This window comes from Anomaloglossus baeobatrachus, chromosome 2, assembly GCF_048569485.1.
Source record: "Anomaloglossus baeobatrachus isolate aAnoBae1 chromosome 2, aAnoBae1.hap1, whole genome shotgun sequence".
Taxonomy (NCBI): domain Eukaryota; kingdom Metazoa; phylum Chordata; class Amphibia; order Anura; family Aromobatidae; genus Anomaloglossus; species Anomaloglossus baeobatrachus.
The window spans coordinates 383,676,606-383,698,317 of NC_134354.1; the positions used below are offsets into that span (position 1 = coordinate 383,676,606).

The 21,712-nt window shown below is 48.2% G+C and overlaps 1 protein-coding gene across 1 annotated transcript in view; it reads left to right on the forward strand.

Annotated features, from left to right (window-relative positions):
* Window positions 1–21,712, forward strand: part of GNL2 (G protein nucleolar 2) — a 153,660-nt gene that overhangs the window by 58,807 nt on the left and 73,141 nt on the right. The window contains exons 7-9 of the mRNA XM_075336053.1: window positions 14,736–14,894; window positions 15,860–15,973; window positions 18,593–18,721. Coding sequence (XP_075192168.1) covers window positions 14,736–14,894; window positions 15,860–15,973; window positions 18,593–18,721 — 402 coding nt within the window. The remainder of the gene's footprint in view (window positions 1–14,735; window positions 14,895–15,859; window positions 15,974–18,592; window positions 18,722–21,712) is intronic.

A 21,712-nucleotide genomic window follows, 5' to 3' on the forward strand; every position in this document is an offset into this window, starting at 1 on the left:
CCAGCACTCACTCTACACTCCTTGACATATCAGGTATTAACTGTGGAGATGCAGGTAGGAAGCACAATGTGCTATCGTGGCTCATTCTGCTTGTCCTGCCTGCAGCTTCATAGCTTGTATCGAATATGTCAAGGAGTCAGCACTGGGGAAGTGGGCAGAGAGCCTTGACCGGTCACATAGAAGCTGTGACGGTGCAGGCAGAGAAAAACATTTACTGTCATGACTTGTTCTGCAGTCCCTGGCTACACCTTCACAGTTTGTATGTGACATGTAAAGGGGTGTATAGGGAAGCTAAGAAATGTCAGATAGAAACAAGCCGGGAGCACATTGAGAGAAGGAAGGCTGAGCAGAACAAGACAGTACAGAAAACCTTGCATGTAAGATGAAAGCTTACTAGAGGCTGGCTTGCATATGGAGCAAGAAGCAAGTCATACCGCATGATCAGTGGCTTGAAGGAAGAAGGCTTTATCAGGAGTAGTGACGTGTAAGGGAGGGGGTCAATCAGGAGCAGCATTGGGGTCACAGTAAATGGTCATGCTCTGTAATGTGGTAATTTAAAAATGCTAATATAGATGAGTGATGTCAATGTAACTACCTTCCTGTATGGAGTACCCTTTTAATTACCCTTTTGGTAATATCATAACGCCATACCTTGGTGCAGCGTTTTTTGTTTTTAGTTTTTGTAATTTCTTTTCATATTACAGAAATAAAAAGTTACCTTTCACCTGATTCATGCTGCCTAAACATTTCAGAGAAATTCTACTTGAAATATCCGGCCGGAGACCATAGGAAGAGAGTAGAGTAGTCTGGTGCCCCCTGTTGGATTTTCCCAGACCTGCTAGAAGTGATTCTCAGGTCTCCTCTCTAGCTATGCTGGGAAGGGCAGGGCTAGGGAGGTGTCAGACTATTCTTGGGTCTCATATGGTCACCTGTTGCATCATTAAACTATGTTTCTTTATCGTTCCTATGGGAGACCCAGACCATGGGTGTTTAGCTTCTGCCTCCGGAGGACACACAAAGTACTACACTTAAAAGTGTAGCTCCTCCCTCTGAGATTATACACCCCCTGAAGAACCAGATCTAGCCAGTTTATTGCTTTGTGTTCAGGAGGCATACATCCACACATGCATTCTCATCTGATTTTTGATTTTTGGAAAGAGTTTGAAGAAAAGCGGGTCCAAGTCTGGACTCCCGGCATGTCCCTTCTCACCCCACTGTGTCGGCGGTGTTGTTAAGGTTGATTTACAAGGCTGGAGCCTTACATGCCGCGCTCCTTCACCATCCCTCCTGGGCTCTGGCTTGAAGTGGGAGCCAGCACGGTCTCCATGCTTGGCAGGAGACCGGTCTCCATCCGCAGCCCTTCAGGATCCTGCTGGACCGGAGCACTCATCCCCAGGGACTTGGAACCCTGCGTCTCAGCAAGCTAAGTACCTGAGACGTTTATATATTGGGGGTCCCTGTACTTCATTGTTGTGGGAGAGTGTGCTGAGTGTGTTTTATGACATTTCCGGCGGGTTCTCTGGCTGTCGCCTGAGAACCGCGCCGATTGTGCCTGCGCGCCGGCTGCGCCGCTCAAATTTAGGCCCCGGCTTCGCCGGAGGCCTAGTTTCGGTTTCACTGCCCTCGCATGTCACTCATGCAGAGGGACAGGCTCGGCTCCGCCCGGCGGCCGTTCTGCACAGGGGAGCGTCCCTCCTCCCCTGCAGGTCTCTATAGCCCTCCAGTTCCCGCTCCTCAACAAGTCCCGCCCACTCTCTTCGCTCCGGCGGCCATTTTCTCAGCGTTCTCTCTGCAAGCGCTGGTCTGCAGCATCTCTGCTGAGTTGCTGTGCTTGGGGGTCCGGGCTTCGGGATCTAGAGGGCACACAACAGCGCTCCAGCGGTCTGGTAAGCCACAACCTCTGGTTGTGGACCTCTGTATATACTCTCTGGGGTTCATTCCCTGGCAGAGCCCCCACTCCAGCAGCATGTCTCACACGAGGAGCAAGGCTCCAAAGCTGTATTCAGTATGCACTGCATGTAAGCTCCTGCTGCCTGAACCGAGCATATTCCCACATTGTGATGCCTGCTCTAACCTGGCGGTGCCTCAGCCTGGAGTCTCACCCCCAGTGGTCTCTCAGGCTGCCCCTGCTCCTGTGGCTGAACCCCCGGCTTGGGTAGAATTCTTTTCTAGGTCTATCTCCCAGTCTTTTGCTGACTCCATGGGACTTCTGTCCAGGACTTTGCTGAACATGCATCAGCCCCTTTCACAGGGTGCCTCTGCTGCTAGGGGTCTCTCAGGACCGGAGCTCACAGAGGATTCATAATCTGGTCCCAGACCCCGTCCTTCTAAGAAGAGACGCAGGGTTCCCCCTCCTTCCTCGTCCCGCGGCTCTGATTCAGGAGCTGACTCGCAGGAGGAGGAGGATGCCTTTACGGGGGGCTCGGAGGTTAACTCCATGTGCCCCATTGATCTGTCCAAAAGTGACCCAGATGTTAGTGATTTGATTGCGTCCATTAATTCTGTACTGGATCTCAATCCGCCAGTATCAGAGGAGCAACCCTCTCTGGCAGAAAAGCACCAGTTTACCTCGGCTAAGAGAGTAAAGAGTGTGTTCTTTAACCACTCCAGTTTTCAGGCCGCTGTGACCAAGCACAGGGCCTGTCCTGACAAGCGCTTCCCAAAGCGTGGTTCTGATGACCGCTTTCCCTTTCCACCTGAGGTGGTCAAGGAGTGGGCTCATTCCCCAAAGGTAGACCCCCCGGTGTCTAGACTCTCAGCCCGGACCGTTGTATCGGTGGCTGATGGCACCTCTCTTAAGGATTCCACTGACCGCCAGATTGACCTTCTGGCCAAATCCGTATATGAAGCGGAGGGGGCTTCGTTCTCCCCGACTTTTGCAGCAGTGTGGGCTCTCAAAGCCATCTCTGCTTCTCTAGAGGGGATGCATTCCCTCGCCAGGTAATCTATGCCCGAAATGGTTACCTTAACTTCCCAAGCTTCAGCTTTTTCATCCTATGCCATGTCTGCCATGCTGGAAGCTTCTCACCGCACTCCGGTGGCTTCAGCTAATTCCCTCGCTATCCGCAGGATGTTGTGGCTTTGAGAGTGGAAGACAGATGCTTCTTCAAAGTAGTACCTTGCTGGACTCCCTTTTGCTGGGTCCCGGCTGTTCGGTGAACAGCTGGATGAAATTATTAAGGAAGCTACTGGCGGGAAGAGTACTTCCATGCCACAAACCAAAACCAGGAAACCTGTCCAGGGTAGGAATCAGTCGAGGTTTCGTTCCTTTCGTTCCTCCAACTGGTCCTCCTCTAAGCCCTCGGCCTCGTCCACTAACTCAGCCAAGGACCAGAAATCCAACTGGCGCCCAAAGGCGCGTCCACAAAAGACCGCAGGAGGTGCTGCCACTAAGGCAGCATCCTCGTGACTATCTGTCTGCGCCAGCAACGTCCTTAGTCGGTGGCAGGCTCTCCCACTTTGGCGACGCGTGGTTTCAACACGTCTCCGATCAGTGGGTAAGGGATATCATCTCCCACGGCTACAAGATAGAATTCTCTTCCAGCCCGCCAAACAGATTTTTTTCTCTCAACTCCCCCCTGCTCCAAGGCCGCCGCCTTCTCACAGGCCGTGGCATCCTTGCAGGCCAACGGAGTAATTGTACCGGTTCCCGCCCGGGAACGGTTCAGAGGTTTCTACTCAAATCTCTTCCTAGTCCCCAAAAAGGACGGTTCCTTCCGGCCCATCCTGGATCTGAAGCTTCTCAACAAGCATGTTCAGGTGCGGCATTTTCGCATGGAGTCTCTGCGATCAGTCATTGCCTCAATGACCCAAGGGGATTTCCTGGCATCCATCAACATCAGGGATGCCTATCTCCATGTGCCAATTGCAGTTTCACACCAGCGTTGGCTACGTTTTGCAATTGGAGAGGAACATTTCCAATTCGTGGCTCTCCCCTTCGGGTTGGCCACAGCTCCTCGGGTATTCACCAAGGTCATGGCAGCAGTGATTGCGGTCCTGCACCTACAGGGGTTGGCAGTGATCCCTTACCTGGACGACCTTCTGATAAAGGCTTCATCCAGCGTGGACTGTCAGCGGAGTGTCTCGCTCAATCTCGCCACTCTAGCCCAATTCGGGTGGCTTGTCAATCTTCCCAAGTCCACTCTGACTCCGACCCAGAGTCTCACGTACCTAGGGATGCAGTTCGAGACTTTGCCGGCACTTGTGAAGTTGCCCTTAGTCAAACAGTAGTCCCTCCAACTGGCGGTACGCTCTCTGCTGAGGCCCCGCCGTTATTCCCTCAGGCGCCTGATGCAGGTGCTGGGTCAAATGGTGGCGTCCATGGAGGCTGTTCCCTTTGCCCAGTTCCGTCTGCGCCCCCTGCAGCTGGACATTCTCCGCTGCTGGGACAAGCGGCCTTCCTCCTTGCACAGGTTAGTGGCTCTGTCGCCACAGACCAGGAGCTCTCTTCAGTGGTGGCTTCGGCCCCTCTCTCTGTCCCAGGGGCGCTCCTTTCTGGCCCCGTCCTGGGTGATCCTCACCACGGATGCCAGTCTATCCGGCTGGGGAGCGGTATGTCTCCACCACCGAGCGCAGGGCACTTGGACTCCGTCCGAGTTAGCCCTTTCGATCAATGTGCTGGAAACCAGAGCCATGCTTCTGGCTCTCCTAGCTTTTCACCATCTGCTGGCGGGCAGGCACATCAGAGTCCAGTCGGACAACGCGACAGCGGTTGCCTACATCAATCACCAAGGCGGGACACGCAGCCGCCTGGCAATGTTGGAGGTACAACGCATCCTTCAATGGGCGGAGGACTCCAAGTCCACCATATCCGCAGTCCACATCCCAGGCGTGGAAAACTGGGAGGCAGATTATCTCAGCCGTCAAACTGTGGACAGTGGCGAGTGGTCCCTGCACCCGGCAGTTTTTCAGTCAATCTGCCGCAAATGGGGCACTCCGGACGTGGACCTAATGGTATCCCGTCACAACAAGGTTCCTGTTTACGTGGCTCGCTCCCACGATCCTCAGGCCTTCGCCGCGGACGCTCTGGTTCAAGACTGGTCCCAGTTTCGTCTCGTACGTGTTTCCCCCTCTAGCTCTCTTGCCCAGAGTCCTGCGAAAGATCAGAATGGAGGGCCGTCGAGTCATTCTCATTGCTCCGGACTGGGCCAGGCGAGCTTGGTACCCAGACCTGCTCCTTCTGTCCGTAGAGGTGCCGTGGCATCTTCCGGACCGTCCAGACCTTCTCTCACAAGGTCCGTTTTTCCGCCTGAATTCTGCGGCTCTCAAATTGACGGCGTGGCTCTTGAGTCCTGGATCTTGACGGCTTCTGGTATCCCTCCTGAAGTCATCTCCACTATGACTCGGGCCCGTAAGTCTTCCTCCGCCAAGATCTATCACAGGACTTGGAAAATTTTCCTGTCCTGGTGTCGCTCTTCCGGCCATCCTCCTTGGCCATTTTCCTTGCCGACCCTTCTGTTCTTTCTACAGTCCGGTCTGCAGCTGGGACTGTCCCTCAACTCTCTCAAGGGACAAGTCTCAGCTCTGTCAGTGCTGTTCCAGCGGCGTCTCGCCCGGCTGGCTCAGGTCCGCACCTTCATGCAGGGCGCGTCTCACATCATTCCGCCTTACCGGCGGCCCTTGGATCCCTGGGACCTCAATTTGGTTCTCACGGTTTTTCAGAAACCCCCCTTTGAGCCTCTTAGGGAGGTTTCTTTGTTTCGGCTTTCACAGAAAGTGGTCTTTCTAGTGGCCATAACTTCCCTCGGGAGAGTCTCCGATTTGGTTGCGCTCTCTTCGGAGTCACCTTTTTTGGTTTTTCATCAAGACAAGGTGGTTCTCCGTCCGACTCCGGACTTTCTTCCTAAGGTGGTCTCTCCTTTCCACCTTAACCAGGACATTACCCTACCTTCCTTTTATCCGGCTCCTGTTCATCGCTTTGAAAAAGCGCTGCATACTCAGGATCTGGTGCGTGCTCTCCGGATCTATCTGTCTCGCACCGCTGCTCTTAGGCGGTGCACTTCTTTCTGTGCTAACCACAGGTCGGCGCAAGGGCCTCTCTGCTTCTAAGCCGACCTTAGCCCGTTGGATTAGGTCGACCATTTCGGACGCCTACCAGTGTTCTCAGGTGCCTCCCCCGCCGGGGATCAAGGCACACTCGACCAGAGCTGTCGGTGCCTCTTGGGCTTTCAGGCACCGGGCTACGGCTCAACAAGACTGTCAGGCTGCCACTTGGACTAGCCTGCATACCTTTTCGAAGCACTACCAAGTGAATGCTCATGCTTCGGCAGATGCGAGCTTGGGCAGACGCATCCTTCAGGCGGCTGTCGCCCATTTGTGAAGTTAGCTTCTGCCTACTTCTTAGTTTTTCTGTTTATTTCCCACCCATGGACTGCTTTGAGATGTCCCATGGTTTGGGTCTCCCATAGGAACGATAAAGAAAAAGAGAATTTTGTTTACTTACCGTAAATTCTTTTTCTTTGTCGCTCCATTGGGAGACCCAGACAATTGGGTGTATAGCTTCTGCCTTGGAGGCCACACAAAGTATTACACTTTAAAAAGTGTAACCCCTCCCCTCTGCCTATACACCCTCCCGTGGACCACGGGCTCCTCAATTTTATGCTTTGTGTGGAAGGACGCACACATCCACTCATGCATTCTCATAACTTAGTTGTCGGTTGGAAGAAAAGAGGACCCCCACGGGGTCCCCGGCATGCTCCCTTCTCACCCCACTATGTCGGCGGTGTTGTTAAGGTTGAGATACCCATTGCGGGTACAAAGGCTGGAGCCACATGTCGTCTCCTTCACGATCCCTTATGTGGCTCTGGGAGAAGTGGGATCCTGAGCGGTCATCCATTTACTGGGACCGTGCTCCATCCGCAGCCCCTGGTGGAACCTGCCGGACCGGAGCTTTTTCAACCCCAGGGACCGGGCCCTGCTACTTAAAGGTACTCTGTGTCCCCATTGGGGACTGTACAGGGAGCGCACCTTCTTCCCGGAAACCGCGGTAGTTGTAAAACTGGGGAGGCACGTGGACTTCCGCGCCGACCGGGCCTGCTTGTCGGGCGCGGTCTCAAATTTAGTCCCTGGCTTCACCGCGGCCTAGTCACGAAAATCCCGCCCCTGGGCCTGCCTGTCAGGGGTAAGGACGGGATTACCGACATGATGTCGGATGTGACGGCTGGAGCATCCCGCATGTCTTCCTCCCCCCTCACTGACCACTGTGGGGACCCCAGACTGTACCCATTGCGGGTACGGAAGCTGGAGCCACAGGCCGTCTCCTTCACCATCCCTTATGCGGCTGGGAGAAGTGGGACCTGAGCGGTCATCCATCTGCTGGGACCGTGCTCCATCCGCAGCCCCTGGTGGAACCTTGCGGACCGGAGCCTCTTCAACCCCAGGGACCGGGCCCTGCTACTTAAAGGTACTCTGTGTCCCCATTGGGGACTGTACAGGGAGCGCACCTTCTTCCCGGAAACCGCGGTAGTTGTAAAACTGAGGAGGCAGGTGGACTTCCGCGCCGACCGGGCCTGCTGGTCGTGCGCGGCCTCAAATTTAGTCCCAGGCTTCACCGCGGCCTAGTCGCGAAAATCCCGCCCCCGGGCCTGCCTGTCAGGGGTAAGGGCGGGATTACCGACATGACGTCGGATGTGAGGGCTGGAACATCCTGCATGTCTTCCTCCCCCCTCACTGACCACTGTGGGGAACCCAGACTCCCGCTCTTTGCTGGCGCCGCCCTCGGCCCCACTCCTCCCCTGAGAGCTCCGGCGGCCATTTTCTGGCATTCTGCCGGTGGGTGCTTCTCAGGGGAGCTCAGGGTGAACACAGCACCCGGTACTGGTCCCCCTAGGGTGCCGGATACATATGTATATATTATATATATTTCTGTTCGGACAGACTGTATCCCCTTTTCTTTTCACATTTACCTTCAGTGGTCACTCTCCTAGGAGACAACAGGCACAGGTTTTTCTCGCAGTCTGTACCTCTTGTGGGGCTATGTTACCTGCGGGATCCACCTACCCTCACTGTGAGCAATGCTCGACTCCTGCCTCGCTTGCTCAGCCGGAGCCTCGGGCACTGGTGGGCCCCTCGGCTCATGTAGACCCCCCTGCTCCCCCTGAGCAGGCTGCAGGGAGAGAGTCACAGGTGTTGGCCCTCAGTCATTTTCATATGATCAAATGGTCTTCTAAGCTCCTTGAGGCATTGCAGTCCAGACCGGACCTTTCACAGGCCCTGACCCTGTAGCTTGTCTCATCCAGGCCTCGCTTGGTTTGCGCCGCAGCGCGCTCCCAGGTTGAGCCCTAGGTCTCAGGCGGAGGACTCCTGCCCGGACCGCAGTCCAAGACCGGCTAAGCGGTCTCGCTGGGACTCTTCCCCGACTTCCTCACGCTGCTAGGGATCCCAGCTTGAGGACTCTCAGGAAGACGAGGCGGACGGGGGAGCTCAGGGCTCTGGCCCTGACTTCACCCTTAACCTGGATACTCCTAAGGGGGACGCCTTGGTAAATGATCTTATCTCGTCCATCAACCAGGTGCTGGTTCGCTCTCCTCCGCCTCCTCCTGTAGAGGAGTCGGCTTCTCAGCAGGAGAAACACCAGTTTCGGTTCCCCAAACGTACACGCAATACGTTTTTTGATCACTCTAACTTCAGGGATGCTGTCCAAAAACCCGGAGCGGTCCCGGACAAGGGTTAAACATCACACTGACACGCGTTACCCCTTTCCATCTGAAGTCGTTAAGAGTTGGGCTCATTCTCCCAAGATGGATCCTCCAGTCTCCAAATTGGCTACTAGGTCCGTTGTGTCTGTTGCAAATGGCTCATCACTGAAGGATGCCACTGACAGACAGATAGAGCTCTTGGTGAAGTCCATCTATGAGGCCACGGGCACGTCTTTCGCCCCGGCCTTTGCAGCCGTGTGGGCTCTCCAAGCAATCTAGGCTTGTCTGAAGGAGTTTAATACTGTCACATGGAATTTTGCTCCGCATGTTCCGTCTTTGACTCTCGGGCATCAGCCTTTTCGTCCTGCACCATGAACGCCGTCCTGGACTCCACTAGCCACACGGCTGTAGCATATGCTAACTCCGTGGCAGTTCGCAGGGCCATGTGGCTGCGCGAATGGGAACCAGACTCTTCTTCAAAAAGGTTCTTAACTGGTTTGCCTTTTTCTGGCGACTGTTTATTTGGCGAACGATTGGATGATATTATTAAGGAATCCAAGGGAAAGGTCTCCTCCTTACCCCAGTCCACACCTAAGAGACCTCAGCAAAGAAAAATCCAATCGAGGTTTCGGTCCTTTCGTCCCTCCGCCAAGCCACATTCTTCTTCGTCCAACAGGCCGGAGAAAGGCCAGAGGAACTCATATGCGTGGCGGCCCACGTCACGACCCCAAAAGGCCGCAGGGGGCACTGCCTCCAAAACGGCCTTCTCATGACTCTCGGCCTCCCCTAGCTGCATCCCCAGTCGGTGGCAGGCTCTTCCGCTTTGGCGGCGCCTGGTGACCACAAGTTCAAGACCGATGGGTGAGAGACATTCTGTCTCATGGTTACAGGATAGAGTTCAGTTCTCGTCCTGCGGCTCGTTTCTTCAGAACCTCTGGGCCCCTTCTCAGGCGGCGTGTCAACAAAGCCTTGCCGTCGCTCTGGCGACTCTCCAGGGACAAACAGCTTTCTCTGCAGGCGGGGGTGCAATCACTTCTTCGGAGTCAGTCACACCCCTTAAGGCGCCTCAGGCACTTCCTGGGGAAGATGGTTGCAGCTATGGAGGCAGTGCCGTTCGCGAACCAAGGCGGCACTCGCAGTCGTCAAGCCTTCCAGGAAGTCCGGCGGATTCTGCAGTGGGTGGAAACCACAGGCTCCACCATCTCCGCAGTTCACATCCCGGGCGTAGAAAACTGGGAAGCAGATTTTTTTCAGTCGTCAGGGCCGCTGAGGAATGCAGGACGTCGATCTCTCAAGGTCCCGGCCTTCATGGCACGGTCTCAGGATCACAGACCTCTGGCAGCGGACGCTTTAGTCCAGGATTGGTCGCAGTTTCGACTGCCTTATGTGTTTCCCCCTCTGGCGATGCTGCCCAGGGTACTACGCAGGATCAGGTCCGACTGCCGTCGCGCCATTCTCGTCGCTCCAGACTGGCCAAGACGGTCGTGGTATCCGGATCTGTGGCATCTCACGGTGGGTCAACCGTGGGCACTTCCAGACCGCCCAGACTTGCTGTCACAAGGCCCGTTTTTTCCATCTGAATTCTGTGGCCCTTAACTTGACTAGGTGGCCATTGGTCCCTGACTCCTAGAGTCTTCAGGGTTATCTCAGGATGTCATTGCCACCACGAGACAAGCCAGGAAGCCAACGTCCGCCAAGATCTATTACAGGTCTTGGCAAGTCTTTCTATCCTGGTGCGCTGATAACGGCTTTCCTCCATGGCCGTTTGCCTTACCCACATTCCATTCATTCCTACAATTTGGAATAGACAAGGGTTTGTCCCTCGGCTCTCTCTCTAGGGCCAAGTATCCACGCTCTCCGTGTTTTTCTTTCAAAAGCGTCTAGCCAGGCTTCCGCAGGTCCGCACGTTCCTGCAGGGGGTCTGCCACATGGTCCCACCTTACAAACGTCCGTTGGAACCCTGGGATCTTAGCAGAGTCCTGACGACTCTTCAAAAGCCGCCTTTTGAGCTGCTGCGGGATGTCTCTCTCTCCCGTCTTTCGCAGAAGGTGGCCTTCCTGGTGACAGTCACTCCTCTTCAGAGAGTGTCTGAGCTTGCGGCGCTGTCATGCAAGGCTCCCTTCCGGGTTTTCCACCAGGATAAGGTGGTTCTTCGTCCTGTCCCGGAATTTCTCTCTAAGGTGGTATCTCCTTTTCATCTAAATCAGGATATCTCCTTGCCTTCCTGTTGCCCTAATCCAATTCACCAGGGTGAAAAGGTTGTGCACTCTTTGGATCTAGTGAGAGCACTCCGGTTCTACGTGTCTCGCACGGCGCCCCTACGCCGTTCAGATGCGCTTTTTGTCCTTGTCGCTGGCCAGCGTATGGACTCTGAGGCCTCCAAGTCGACCTTGGCTCGGTGGATCAAGGAACAGATTCTCGAGGCCTACCATTCTTCGGAGCTTCCGCTCCCTTCAGGGCTGAAAGGCCATTCTACCAGAGCTGTAGGTGCGTCCTGGGCATTGCGGCACCGGGCAACGGTTCAGCAGGTGTGTCAGGCAGCTACGTGATCTAGTCTGCACACTTTCACAAAGCACTATCAAGTGCATACCTATGCTTCGTCAGACGCCAGTCTAGGTAGGCGAGTCCTTCAGACGGCAGTTGTCCACCTGTAACAGGGGGCCGTTTTCGGCTCTTCTTATTGAGGTATTCTTTTACCCACCCAGGGACTGCTCTTGGACGTCCCAATTGTCTGGGTCTCCCAATGGAGCGACAAAGAAGGGAATTTTGTTTACCGTAAATTACTTTTCTTCTAGCTCCTATTGGGAGACCCAGCACCCACCCCTGTGCCCTTTGGGCTGGCTGTTCTTTTGGGTTATGGTCTTCAGTTCTCCGAACATCCTTCGGATTGAATTTACCCTAGACCAATTTATAAGTTTCCTCCTTCCTGCTTTTGCACCAAAACTGAGGAGCCCGTGGTCCACGGGAGGGTGTATAGGCAGAGGGGAGGGGTTACACTTTTTAAAGTGTAATACTTTGTGTGGCCTCCGGAGGCAGAAGCTATACACCCAATTGTCTGGGTCTCCCAATAGGAGCTAGAAGAAAAGGAATTTACGGTAAGTAAACAAAATTCCCTTCTTCTTATAGTTCCGTATTGGGAGACCCAGCTCCCTCCCTGTTGCCCGTTGGCAATTTCTTGTTCCGCGTGTTTTCACCGGCTGTTGTTGTTGACAGAGTCTCCGGTTGTTCCGGTTTTTGCTCTGTTTTTACTTGTGGGTGGCTATTCTCCTTCAGCTTTTGCACTAAACTGGCTAGATCTGGTTCTCCAGGGGGTGTATAAGTTCAGAGGGAGGAGCTACACTTTTTAGTGTAGTACTTTGTGTTTCCTCCGGAGGCAGAAGCTAAACACCCAATGTCTGGGTCTCCCAATACGGAACTATAAGAAAAAGAATTTACGGTAAGTAAACAAAATTCTCTTTTTTTTCTTGAAATGCCATTGCGTTTCAGAGAAAGGTAAGGTTGGTTGCAATCATGCGGCCATGCTCTGATTCATGCTGCCCGCAGTTTGGGCAGCATGGATCAGGTAATGGGTTCATTTGAAGCAGTTTACTTTTATTAAATAGAAGCTGGGCCTGCAATTAGCTGATCAGTGAGTCTGACTTCCCAAAAGGACCCCATACACGTTGGGCGAAAGTGCAAGGTGTATAGGAGCCTTCTGACTCTTCTCCTGAACACCAGATTGACCAAAATGAATATTCCTGTGAATGGGTGATTTAGGAGAAATTGGGTCATTTTACCTGCAGCTAGCTAACACACCAATCAATTGTTATCCAGAGAAGCCATGTCTGGCGATATATTTTCCCTTTAGCGGCATATTTAGAGGATATATAACTAGACATGTTGGCTACACTCTGACATCCATGTGCGTTAATAGGAGCGCCCTTTGGGTTGTTTGAAGACTTAACTACATTGCAATAATTTCAAATGAAATTCATTTCCTATGAGAAAATGAAGGAAAAACAAATGGGAAAAATTTTGATAAACTGTTTCCAAAACAAATGATGTAGGCAGTTGGGGAGTAATCTCGAAGTGTGAAAATGTTCCACCAAAAAGTCAGACGACTATTGTTATTGGGCTGATTAAAGGCAGCGCGGATGTGTAAGTCTTGGGAGTGGGCACTGGAGCCTTGGCATGGATCACACTGTTGTATTAATTCTTGTTATAATCTGCCTAGCCTTCCTGGACAACGTCTTTATTTTTATTCAGTGTACATCTTTTTATACAATTGTTTTTAAGTTTGTAAGCTCCATTATGATTATGGGAAAAAGTAAAACAATATAATAAAAACCGAACCATGAGCCACATGGATCCGAGCTTGGCTGTGCGATTACAGTCTGGAATGTCTTTGACACAGTGTTTAAGAGAAATTTCACTGAAGTAAGATTTGTGGCAAGGCACACTCCATTGATTTAATTAAGATGAGTGCTCTTCTTAATAAATCAGTAGTATCTAACTCCAGTATGCTTCATCAAGACATACGTGATAAATCTGGGCCATAGCTTGAAAAGCTGGATGAGGGGAGATCAGACTAGTCCGACATCTCCCCCAGCCAGCTTTTCCTGCACCACTACAGTTGATTGGCAACTCTACCGTGTGTACGAGGTCAAGGTGGCCAAGGGCTACATCAGATTACTCACGGTCCTACGTACTGGCATAGTTTATACAATTGTAAAAAGACAGATGTCCATCAAGTTTCAACCAAGAGATTGTGTCATAGAGAAATTGTAAAATCCATAAAGTCATTTCTATTGTCTCTGGAAGAGGGTACATATCCACCTCATATTCAACATATGGGATTAATAACTGGGGAAGGGGGAGAAACTAACACTACATCTGGTCCCTATTCAGCTAGGACCCTCTGGTGTGGACAGGTAATTCAACAAGTTATCTTCTGGGGGGAAAAACACAAGGTCTGGATTCTATATTCAGAGATTAAGTACACTTTCAAAAGAAAGCTTCCTCTGATCAAAGCAAAATTGTAAAATTTTGGGGGCTGGTAGTCTGCAATGCATATTGAAGTTTCTATCAATCTGATAAATATGTGAAATACATTTTCAGCTTTGTGATCCTGAGGGGAAGAACATTCATGTTTTTATTTCATTGTGTGATCAGCGCATCAGCCCCAAATGAATATTGATTAGATGGATGATGCTATTCATGCCATGTTTCATCTCCTCTTGCTCTATAAATTACATCCACAAAACCATACGCTATCTGAATTGGTTGTCCAATCGGCCTGCTTAAGCAACTGGTGGTAGCCGCTGATTGTTTTTTTTTTTTTTTTCTTTTAGTTATTGTGGAGTTTGGCAGTGAATTTAATGAGGTGTATACATATTTCATGCTTTTGAATCGGTTGTATATATAAAATGCTCCTTGTGAGTTCCCCATTAATCGGCCTCGTAGTGGAAACAGCCGCTGCCTTGTGTAATTGTCTTGATGATTGGGGGCAACAGAGGACTGTTCGTGACAGGAAAGGATATCAAACTTTCCTTTTAAAATGCTGCAGTCATTCAAAGTAAAACATACCTGGCTGCAGTCACTCGGCCAGGATTTTATTCCTGCTGCCTGCTATTCAGCATCATGAATCTAGTGACGAGTCCGTTTAGGGTGGGATCATTCACTTTTAAGGCCTCATGTTTATGGCCATACTACTGTGGGTTTTTTTTTTCTTTGTTAAATGAGCTGTAATATGGCACCCATGGAAAGGCATGGGGCCTTACTGTACTTCTGTATATCTAGGCCTTTTCTTGTCTGAAGAATTCACATGAATCCAACAGATGACAATTGAGACATGTTCAATTGCAAGCCACAATATTGCTTGTATAGAATACCTCTCTCATATGTATAAAGTTTTGCGCTAGCTCAGTGTAAAAAAAAAAAAAAAAAAAAGTTTGTCCGTCCATAGGAATTAAGTCATAAAACGGCCCCAACACCAGTGCTATTTTCCTTTCCATCAGCCTTGCACTGACATTGTGGGGCTACTGTGGGCTCAGTGGTACTCTCATAGCTTCTACTCTAAACAAGGTTCTCCCTGTGATGTGTTTTCTGTGTTCCCTGTAGGTAATTGATTCCTCTGATGTCGTAATACAAGTGCTGGATGCCAGAGATCCCATGGGAACCCGTTCTCCACACATTGAGGCATACCTAAAAAAGGAAAAACCATGGAAGCATCTTTTGTTCGTTCTTAATAAGTGTGATCTGGTTCCGACTTGGGCAACGGTAAGATGTTTGTGTGCTGTTTCGCTCGCACCGCTTTGTTACACTACAAGGTTTCTTGGAGCTGGTGGCGATGTGTGCACACCACCTTCCAAACTTTAGGGGATGAGTCTCTGCCAACCGCGATTAAATGATGTTGGTGCTGGTCCAGAGCCATGATGGCTATCATTGGAGGTTTTCTTTCCAGCTTGTGGTTCTGTCCAGAGATCTCTCGTGTTATTTCATATTGGAATATGAATAGCTCGAGCCTTGACCTTCTGTAAAACCTAACATTTTACTAGTTGCGTGGCTGCCTCTAATATGTCGTGTAGACTCTGTTGTTCTTGAGTACTTTTCACTGTCTGATAACCCGAATCGCCTCGTAAGGAAAATGTTTTCCAAACCAGCCATTCTCCTCCATCCTTTGTTGCACATGCCCGATGAATGCACGGGAAACCTCTTTAATCTTTCCTCCAGCTACATTTTACCAACATGCATTGTTTGCTTTCTCCATGTTTTGTGACTCTAATGTTCGGGCTTTTATAGCAGAAGGGCTGTCAACAGATGTCTGCTTTGTATTATTCTAAACTAATTGGATTACTCTAAGATCAGAGCAGTGCTCTGCGAGACGCTTGGATTCATTATGGGGAATATTGCGCTTTTGCGAGGACTCAGATTGAAGAAACCGCAGATTAAACATTTATTAAAGAGCTCCAGTTATAGATATTTCTTTAATTGGCTGTTAGATCCTATAAGATGGAAAGTGGAAAATTAATCAAGTATTACTGTTCCTGAGCTAGGGCTGTATACACTTGTTTTCCTGATATGCATGGATCGAATCTATTTATCTAGTTATTTTTCCAAAATAGATTTTCTTTAACAAAAAAATCTGACTTCAATACATTGTGAAAATTTAGACCAGATGTGTAGCTAAGAGTTATTGCCCAGCTCATATCTACAGTAAAATAACCATAAGCTGTTTGTTTCAGAAACGTTGGGTTGCTCGCTTATCTGAAGACTATCCAACCTTGGCCTTCCACTCCAGCCTCACCAATCCATTTGGTAAAGGAGCTTTTATCCAACTTCTCCGTCAGTTCGGCAAGGTAATATAGGACCACTTTATGGTTAGCCTCGTTCAACATTGAAAAAATGACCAATTTGTATGTGTTTTCTCAATGTTGTTATTATATTTACTATTTATTATTATAGCGCCATTAATTCCATGGCACTTTACAAGTGAAAAAGGATATACTAGTACAACAATTACCAGTACAAAACAGACTGGTACAGGAGGAGAGAGGACCCTGCCTGCGAGGGCTCAGTCTACAGGGAATGGGTGAGGATATAGTAGGTGAGGACAGAGCTGGTTGCGCAGTGGTGTACTGGACTGAGGGTTTTTGTAGGTTGTAGGCTTGTTGGAAGAGATGGGTCTTCAGGTTCCTCTTGAAGCTTTCCACAGTAGCTGAGAGTCTGATATGCTGGGGTACAGCATTCCAGAGTATGGGGGAGGCACGGAAGAAATCTTGTATGCGATTGTGGGAAGAGGAGATAAGAGAGGATATTGTGAGGATCTGTGGTTGCGTGCAGGTAGGTACTGGGAGACTAGGTCACAGATGTAAGGAGGAGACAGGTTGTGGATGGCTTTGTATGTCATGGTTAATGTTTTCAAATGGAGTTTTTGGGCAATGGGAAGCCAGTGAAAGGAGAGGCGAGGCTGGGGACTAGCGAGGGGAGAGGTGGATTAAGCAAGCTGCAGAGTTCAGGATAGATTGGAGGGGTGCAAGAGTGTTGGAAGGGAGGCCAGAAAGCAGTAGGTTGCAGTAGTCGAGGCGGGAGATGATGAGGGCATGTACTAATGATTTTGCTGATGGAGAGAAAAAAAAACCACAAAGTTTATGCTATCCATTGCAATCAATGTGGCATCTTGTTTTTGTTAATATTGCAATATACGCATTCTGTGATTGTCGCAAACCCATAGACTTGTCTGGGTAATCGTAATCTATCACTCCAATCAAAAATGTGAATTCTTTTTGTAAACACACAGGCCTTTTTGGTGAATCAGTAGTGTCTGATACGTGGTGTGCACCTCCCGATTAATTTTACTCCAGTTATTTAATGGGCATGGGTTGCCACCACTCTGTCCCATCCCAGCTCCGCACACTTTCAAACCTGGACACATTTGGCTCAGGAAAAGCAAAGTATCTAACTTTTTAGTGCAGCCTTTTGTTGTGCCAAAATGTTACAACTTTTCAAAGCTTTTTACTGCAAAATCCTGGAGTAAAAGCTTTGATAAATCGGGAAAAACTTTGACTTTTGAACACATCCATAGAGTTTAATGGGTGCGTCCGTAACCGGGAAAACCGAGGATTGAACACATACGTGAACTGATGTTTGAGAGCCTACACTGAATTTGAATAAATAAAAGAAAAAAAATAACATGCAAAATGATAGGATACTAAAGTGGATGCCTAGTATAGATGGATTGTAATATTGGCTAGTTTGGGCTCTTTTGTAGCATTAAAAGTTTTGGCCATCATTCACACTGCAGCGTTTACATCAGTATTGTGCAGAATTTGTAAGTATAAAAACAGGACTAGATTGGTAAGATTTACAGCTCCTCTAGATATTGGATTGCATGTACTGAAGCAATATATTGCCATGTTGAGGCAGCCATAAGACTATTCTCACTGTAGAGTGTAAAGATTTTCGCACATATATTTTAGAAGGGGAATACTTTATAAAAAAAAAGGATCTCCAGGTAGTGAACAACCCCTTTAAACTTTGAAGTGGATTTTGCCTAGGACCCTTGTAATGTGAAAATCCTGTTGAACTCAATGGCAAAGTAAACAGCATATATTGACATGATGACTTCAAAGTTTCTATTACTTGTGAATTTCTACTTTGAAAATGTCTGTCTCAAATATATACGTTTTCTGAAATTTGTAAGTACTTTTGCTGCTACACAATTCTGAATACTAAAAAACTAGAAATTAGGTTAAAAAGATTCAAGATCCAGGGGCTTACTAATCTGACAGGACATCAGGGATGCCGGCATGTAGGAAGAGGATTGCAGGGTTCTGGTGGCCACAAAAGATACCCAGCCTCAAGGCATTGTGGACTATATTCCATTGTTTTAATATCCGTCTGGAAAATTCAGATGCAAAATCTGCACCAATGTATGAAGGTACCTCAAGACTGTCATTTTATAGGAGCACATAGATTCAGCACAATAAGAGTATTCAGTACCAGAGTGGCTTTATAGAACTAAGGCTTGTCATAGTGTAAGGCTCTGTTCACACTAGAAAAAGGATTTTTCTCAAGAAATTTCTTTAGAGTCTGAAAGATTAGCACACTTGCGGTCAATAAACACAGCAATAACGCACCGAAAGCCGCATGCATTTTTGGTGCGTTTTTTGATGCATTTTCTTTACCTGCAGAAAAGAAGTGACATGCTCATTCTTTTTCTCAAAAAATTCTGCAGAAAGAATGTTCTTGAGAAAAAAGTGTGCACAGCTATTTTTTTTTTCCATAGTTTTTGCTGGGGAATGTCTGCAGAAAAGTTACAACCCTTTCTGCAGCAAAAACGCAAAAAAAGCGGGTAAAAACGCAGTGTGTGAACAAGGCCCAAGGATTCATGTTTCACATTGATTCTCAGCTATAAATTTGATATTTCGTCTGTCGCAAGAAACCTTAGCCATAAGTGTACTTGATCTCGTTAACAGCTTCACACCGACAAGAAGCAAATTAGTGTGGGATTCATCGGTTATCCGAATGTCGGCAAGAGCTCGGTCATCAATACCCTGCGCTCCAAGAAAGTCTGTAATGTTGCTCCCTTAGCTGGTGAAACAAAGGTAAGAAACATGGGTGAATTTTGTCTTCTGCCGTCTTGCTTGTTTATGTACTTGTAAAGGTGTGTGCTTAGTCTGTTTGTTTATTTTAGAAATTAAACTCTTTTCTAAACTCCCTTTACAGCATTGCAGATTGATTAATTTGCTTGTTGCTTACCGTCCACTGATAGCAGGATCCTCTTATGACGGAGATTCATATAATGTGTCTATTGTTTTTGTGGTTCTTCCATGTACGAAAGTTTCCCACTTGTTTTGATTTTAGCCTTCTTTAAGCTGAAATCACATGCAGTCCTTGATGCAATTTTTGGAGATTAACACAGGATCAAATACGAAAGAGAATTATTTACACTTCTATCTGGATCCACTTCAGGCTTTAGCTTAACCCCTTAACGACCGCGGGCAGTAATATTACGTCCTGGCAGTCATAGTGTCACTGCCGACAGCTGATTTTCACAGCTGAGATGTGTGCCTGCCAGGCACGAGCAGAATCGTTATCTGCTTGTGCCGTTTAACTCCTTAAATGGCGCTGTCACTATGTGACAGCGCCATTATAATGGCATTGATCGTAAGCATTTACTCACCGGCCGATACCGGAAGTCACGCGACGTGATCACGTGACTTCCGGTGTTTGTCATGGTAGCACAGGGTCATGTGATGACCCCTGTAGCTCACATGAATTACTTTGTTTCTCCCGGCCCGGAGCTGGGTGAGGCAGAAAATGAGCATATCTGCTGTTTACAGCTGTATAGCTGTGATCAGCAGATATGGCCGAGCGATCGGATTGTTGATCCATATAGCCCCCTAGCGAAACTAGTAAAATAAAATAAAAAAAGTTTAGTTTTAAAAAAATAAACCTAAATTCAAATCACCCCCCTTTCGCCCCATTGAAAATTGAAGGGTTAAAAAAAAATAAAAAATATACACACATTTGATATTGCCATGTTCATAAACGCCCAATCTATCAAAATATAAAATCAATTAATCTGATCAGTAAACTGCGTAGCGGCAAAGTACACTATGTGGTAAAACTTATGGTTAAAAGTACAGCTCGTTCCGCAAAAAATGAGCCCTCCCAGGACCATTTTGACTGAAAAATAAAAGTTACGTCTCTCAAAAGAAGAATGGCGAAAAAAAAACCGGAAAGCGAAAAATCGGCCGGTGATGAAGGGATTAAAGAACAACATCAAAACTGCACACATGAGTCCAGCCACATTATTTGAAATGTACCCACTAAAACATAATAGAGTTGACCCCTGATGGAACTTGGCATATTAGAAATGGAACAGCAAAGGCAGATAACTTCTAAATGTCTTTTCTGGGTTTTTCTGAGGATGCAAAGGAAGGATTTGATGGTTGCATAGAGAAAACTTGGCCTGTATATGAATTTCAGGCTAGCGAGAGCTACAGTTAGGTCCAGAAATATTTGGACAGTGACACAATTTTCGCGAGTTGGGCTCTGCATGCCACCACATTGGATTTGAAATGAAATCTCGACAACAGAATTCAAGTGCAGATTGTAACGTTTAATTTGAAGGTTTGAACAAAAATATCTGATAGAAATTGTAGGAATTGTACACATTTCTTTACAAACACTCCACATTTTAGGAGGTCAAAAGTAATTGGACAAATAAACCAAACCCAAACAAAATATTTTTATTTTCAATATTTTGTTGCGAATCCTTTGGAGGCAATCACTGCCTTAAGTCTGGAACCCATGGACATCACCAAACGCTGGGTTTCCTCCTTCTTAATGCTTTGCCAGGCCTTTACAGCCGCAGCCTTCAGGTCTTGCTTGTTTGTGGGTCTTTCCGTCTTAAGTCTGGATTTGAGCAAGTGAAATGCATGCTCAATTGGGTTAAGATCTGGTGATTGACTTGGCCATTGCAGAATGTTCCACTTTTTTGCACTCATGAACTCCTGGGTAGCTTTGGCTGTATGCTTGGGGTCATTGTCCATCTGTACTATGAAGCGCCGTCCGATCAACTTTGCGGCATTTGGCTGAATCTGGGCTGAAAGTATATCCCGGTACACTTCAGAATTCATCCGGCTACTCTTGTCTGCTGTTATGTCATCAATAAACACAAGTGACCCAGTGCCATTGAAAGCCATGCATGCCCATGCCATCACGTTGCCTCCACCATGTTTTACAGAGGATGTGGTGTGCCTTGGATCATGTGCCGTTCCCTTTCTTCTCCAAACTTTTTTCTTCCCATCATTCTGGTACAGGTTGATCTTTGTCTCATCTGTCCATAGAATACTTTTCCAGAACTGAGCTGGCTTCATGAGGTGTTTTTCAGCAAATTTAACTCTGGCCTGTCTATTTTTGGAATTGATGAATAGTTTGCATCTAGATGTGAACCCTTTGTATTTACTTTCATGGAGTCTTCTCTTTACTGTTGACTTAGAGATAGATACACCTACTTCACTGAGAGTGTTCTGGACTTCAGTTGATGTTGTGAACGGGTTCTTCTTCACCAAAGAAAGTATGCAGCGATCATCCACCACTGTTGTCATCCGTGGACGCCCAGGCCTTTTTGAGTTCCCAAGCTCACCAGTCAATTCCTTTTTTTCTCAGAATGTACCCGACTGTTGATTTTGCTACTCCAAGCATGTATGCTATCTCTCTGACGAATCAATGAAGTAGTTAAAAGGTCTGTAATCAACCCCAGACCTTTTAACTACTTCATTGATTACAGGTTAACGAGGGAGATGCCTTCAGAGTTAATTGCAGCCCTTAGAGTCCCTTGTCCAATTACTTTTGGTCCCTTGAAAAAGAGGAGGCTATGCATTACAGAGCTATGATTCCTAAACCCTTTCTCCGATTTGGATGTGAAAACTCTCATATTGCAGCTGGGAGTGTGCACTTTCAGCCCATATTATATATATAATTGTATTTCTGAACATGTTTTTGTAAACAGCTAAAATAACAAAACTTGTGTCACTGTCCAAATATTTCTGGCCCTGACTGTATATTCAAGACGTCAAGCTAATAGT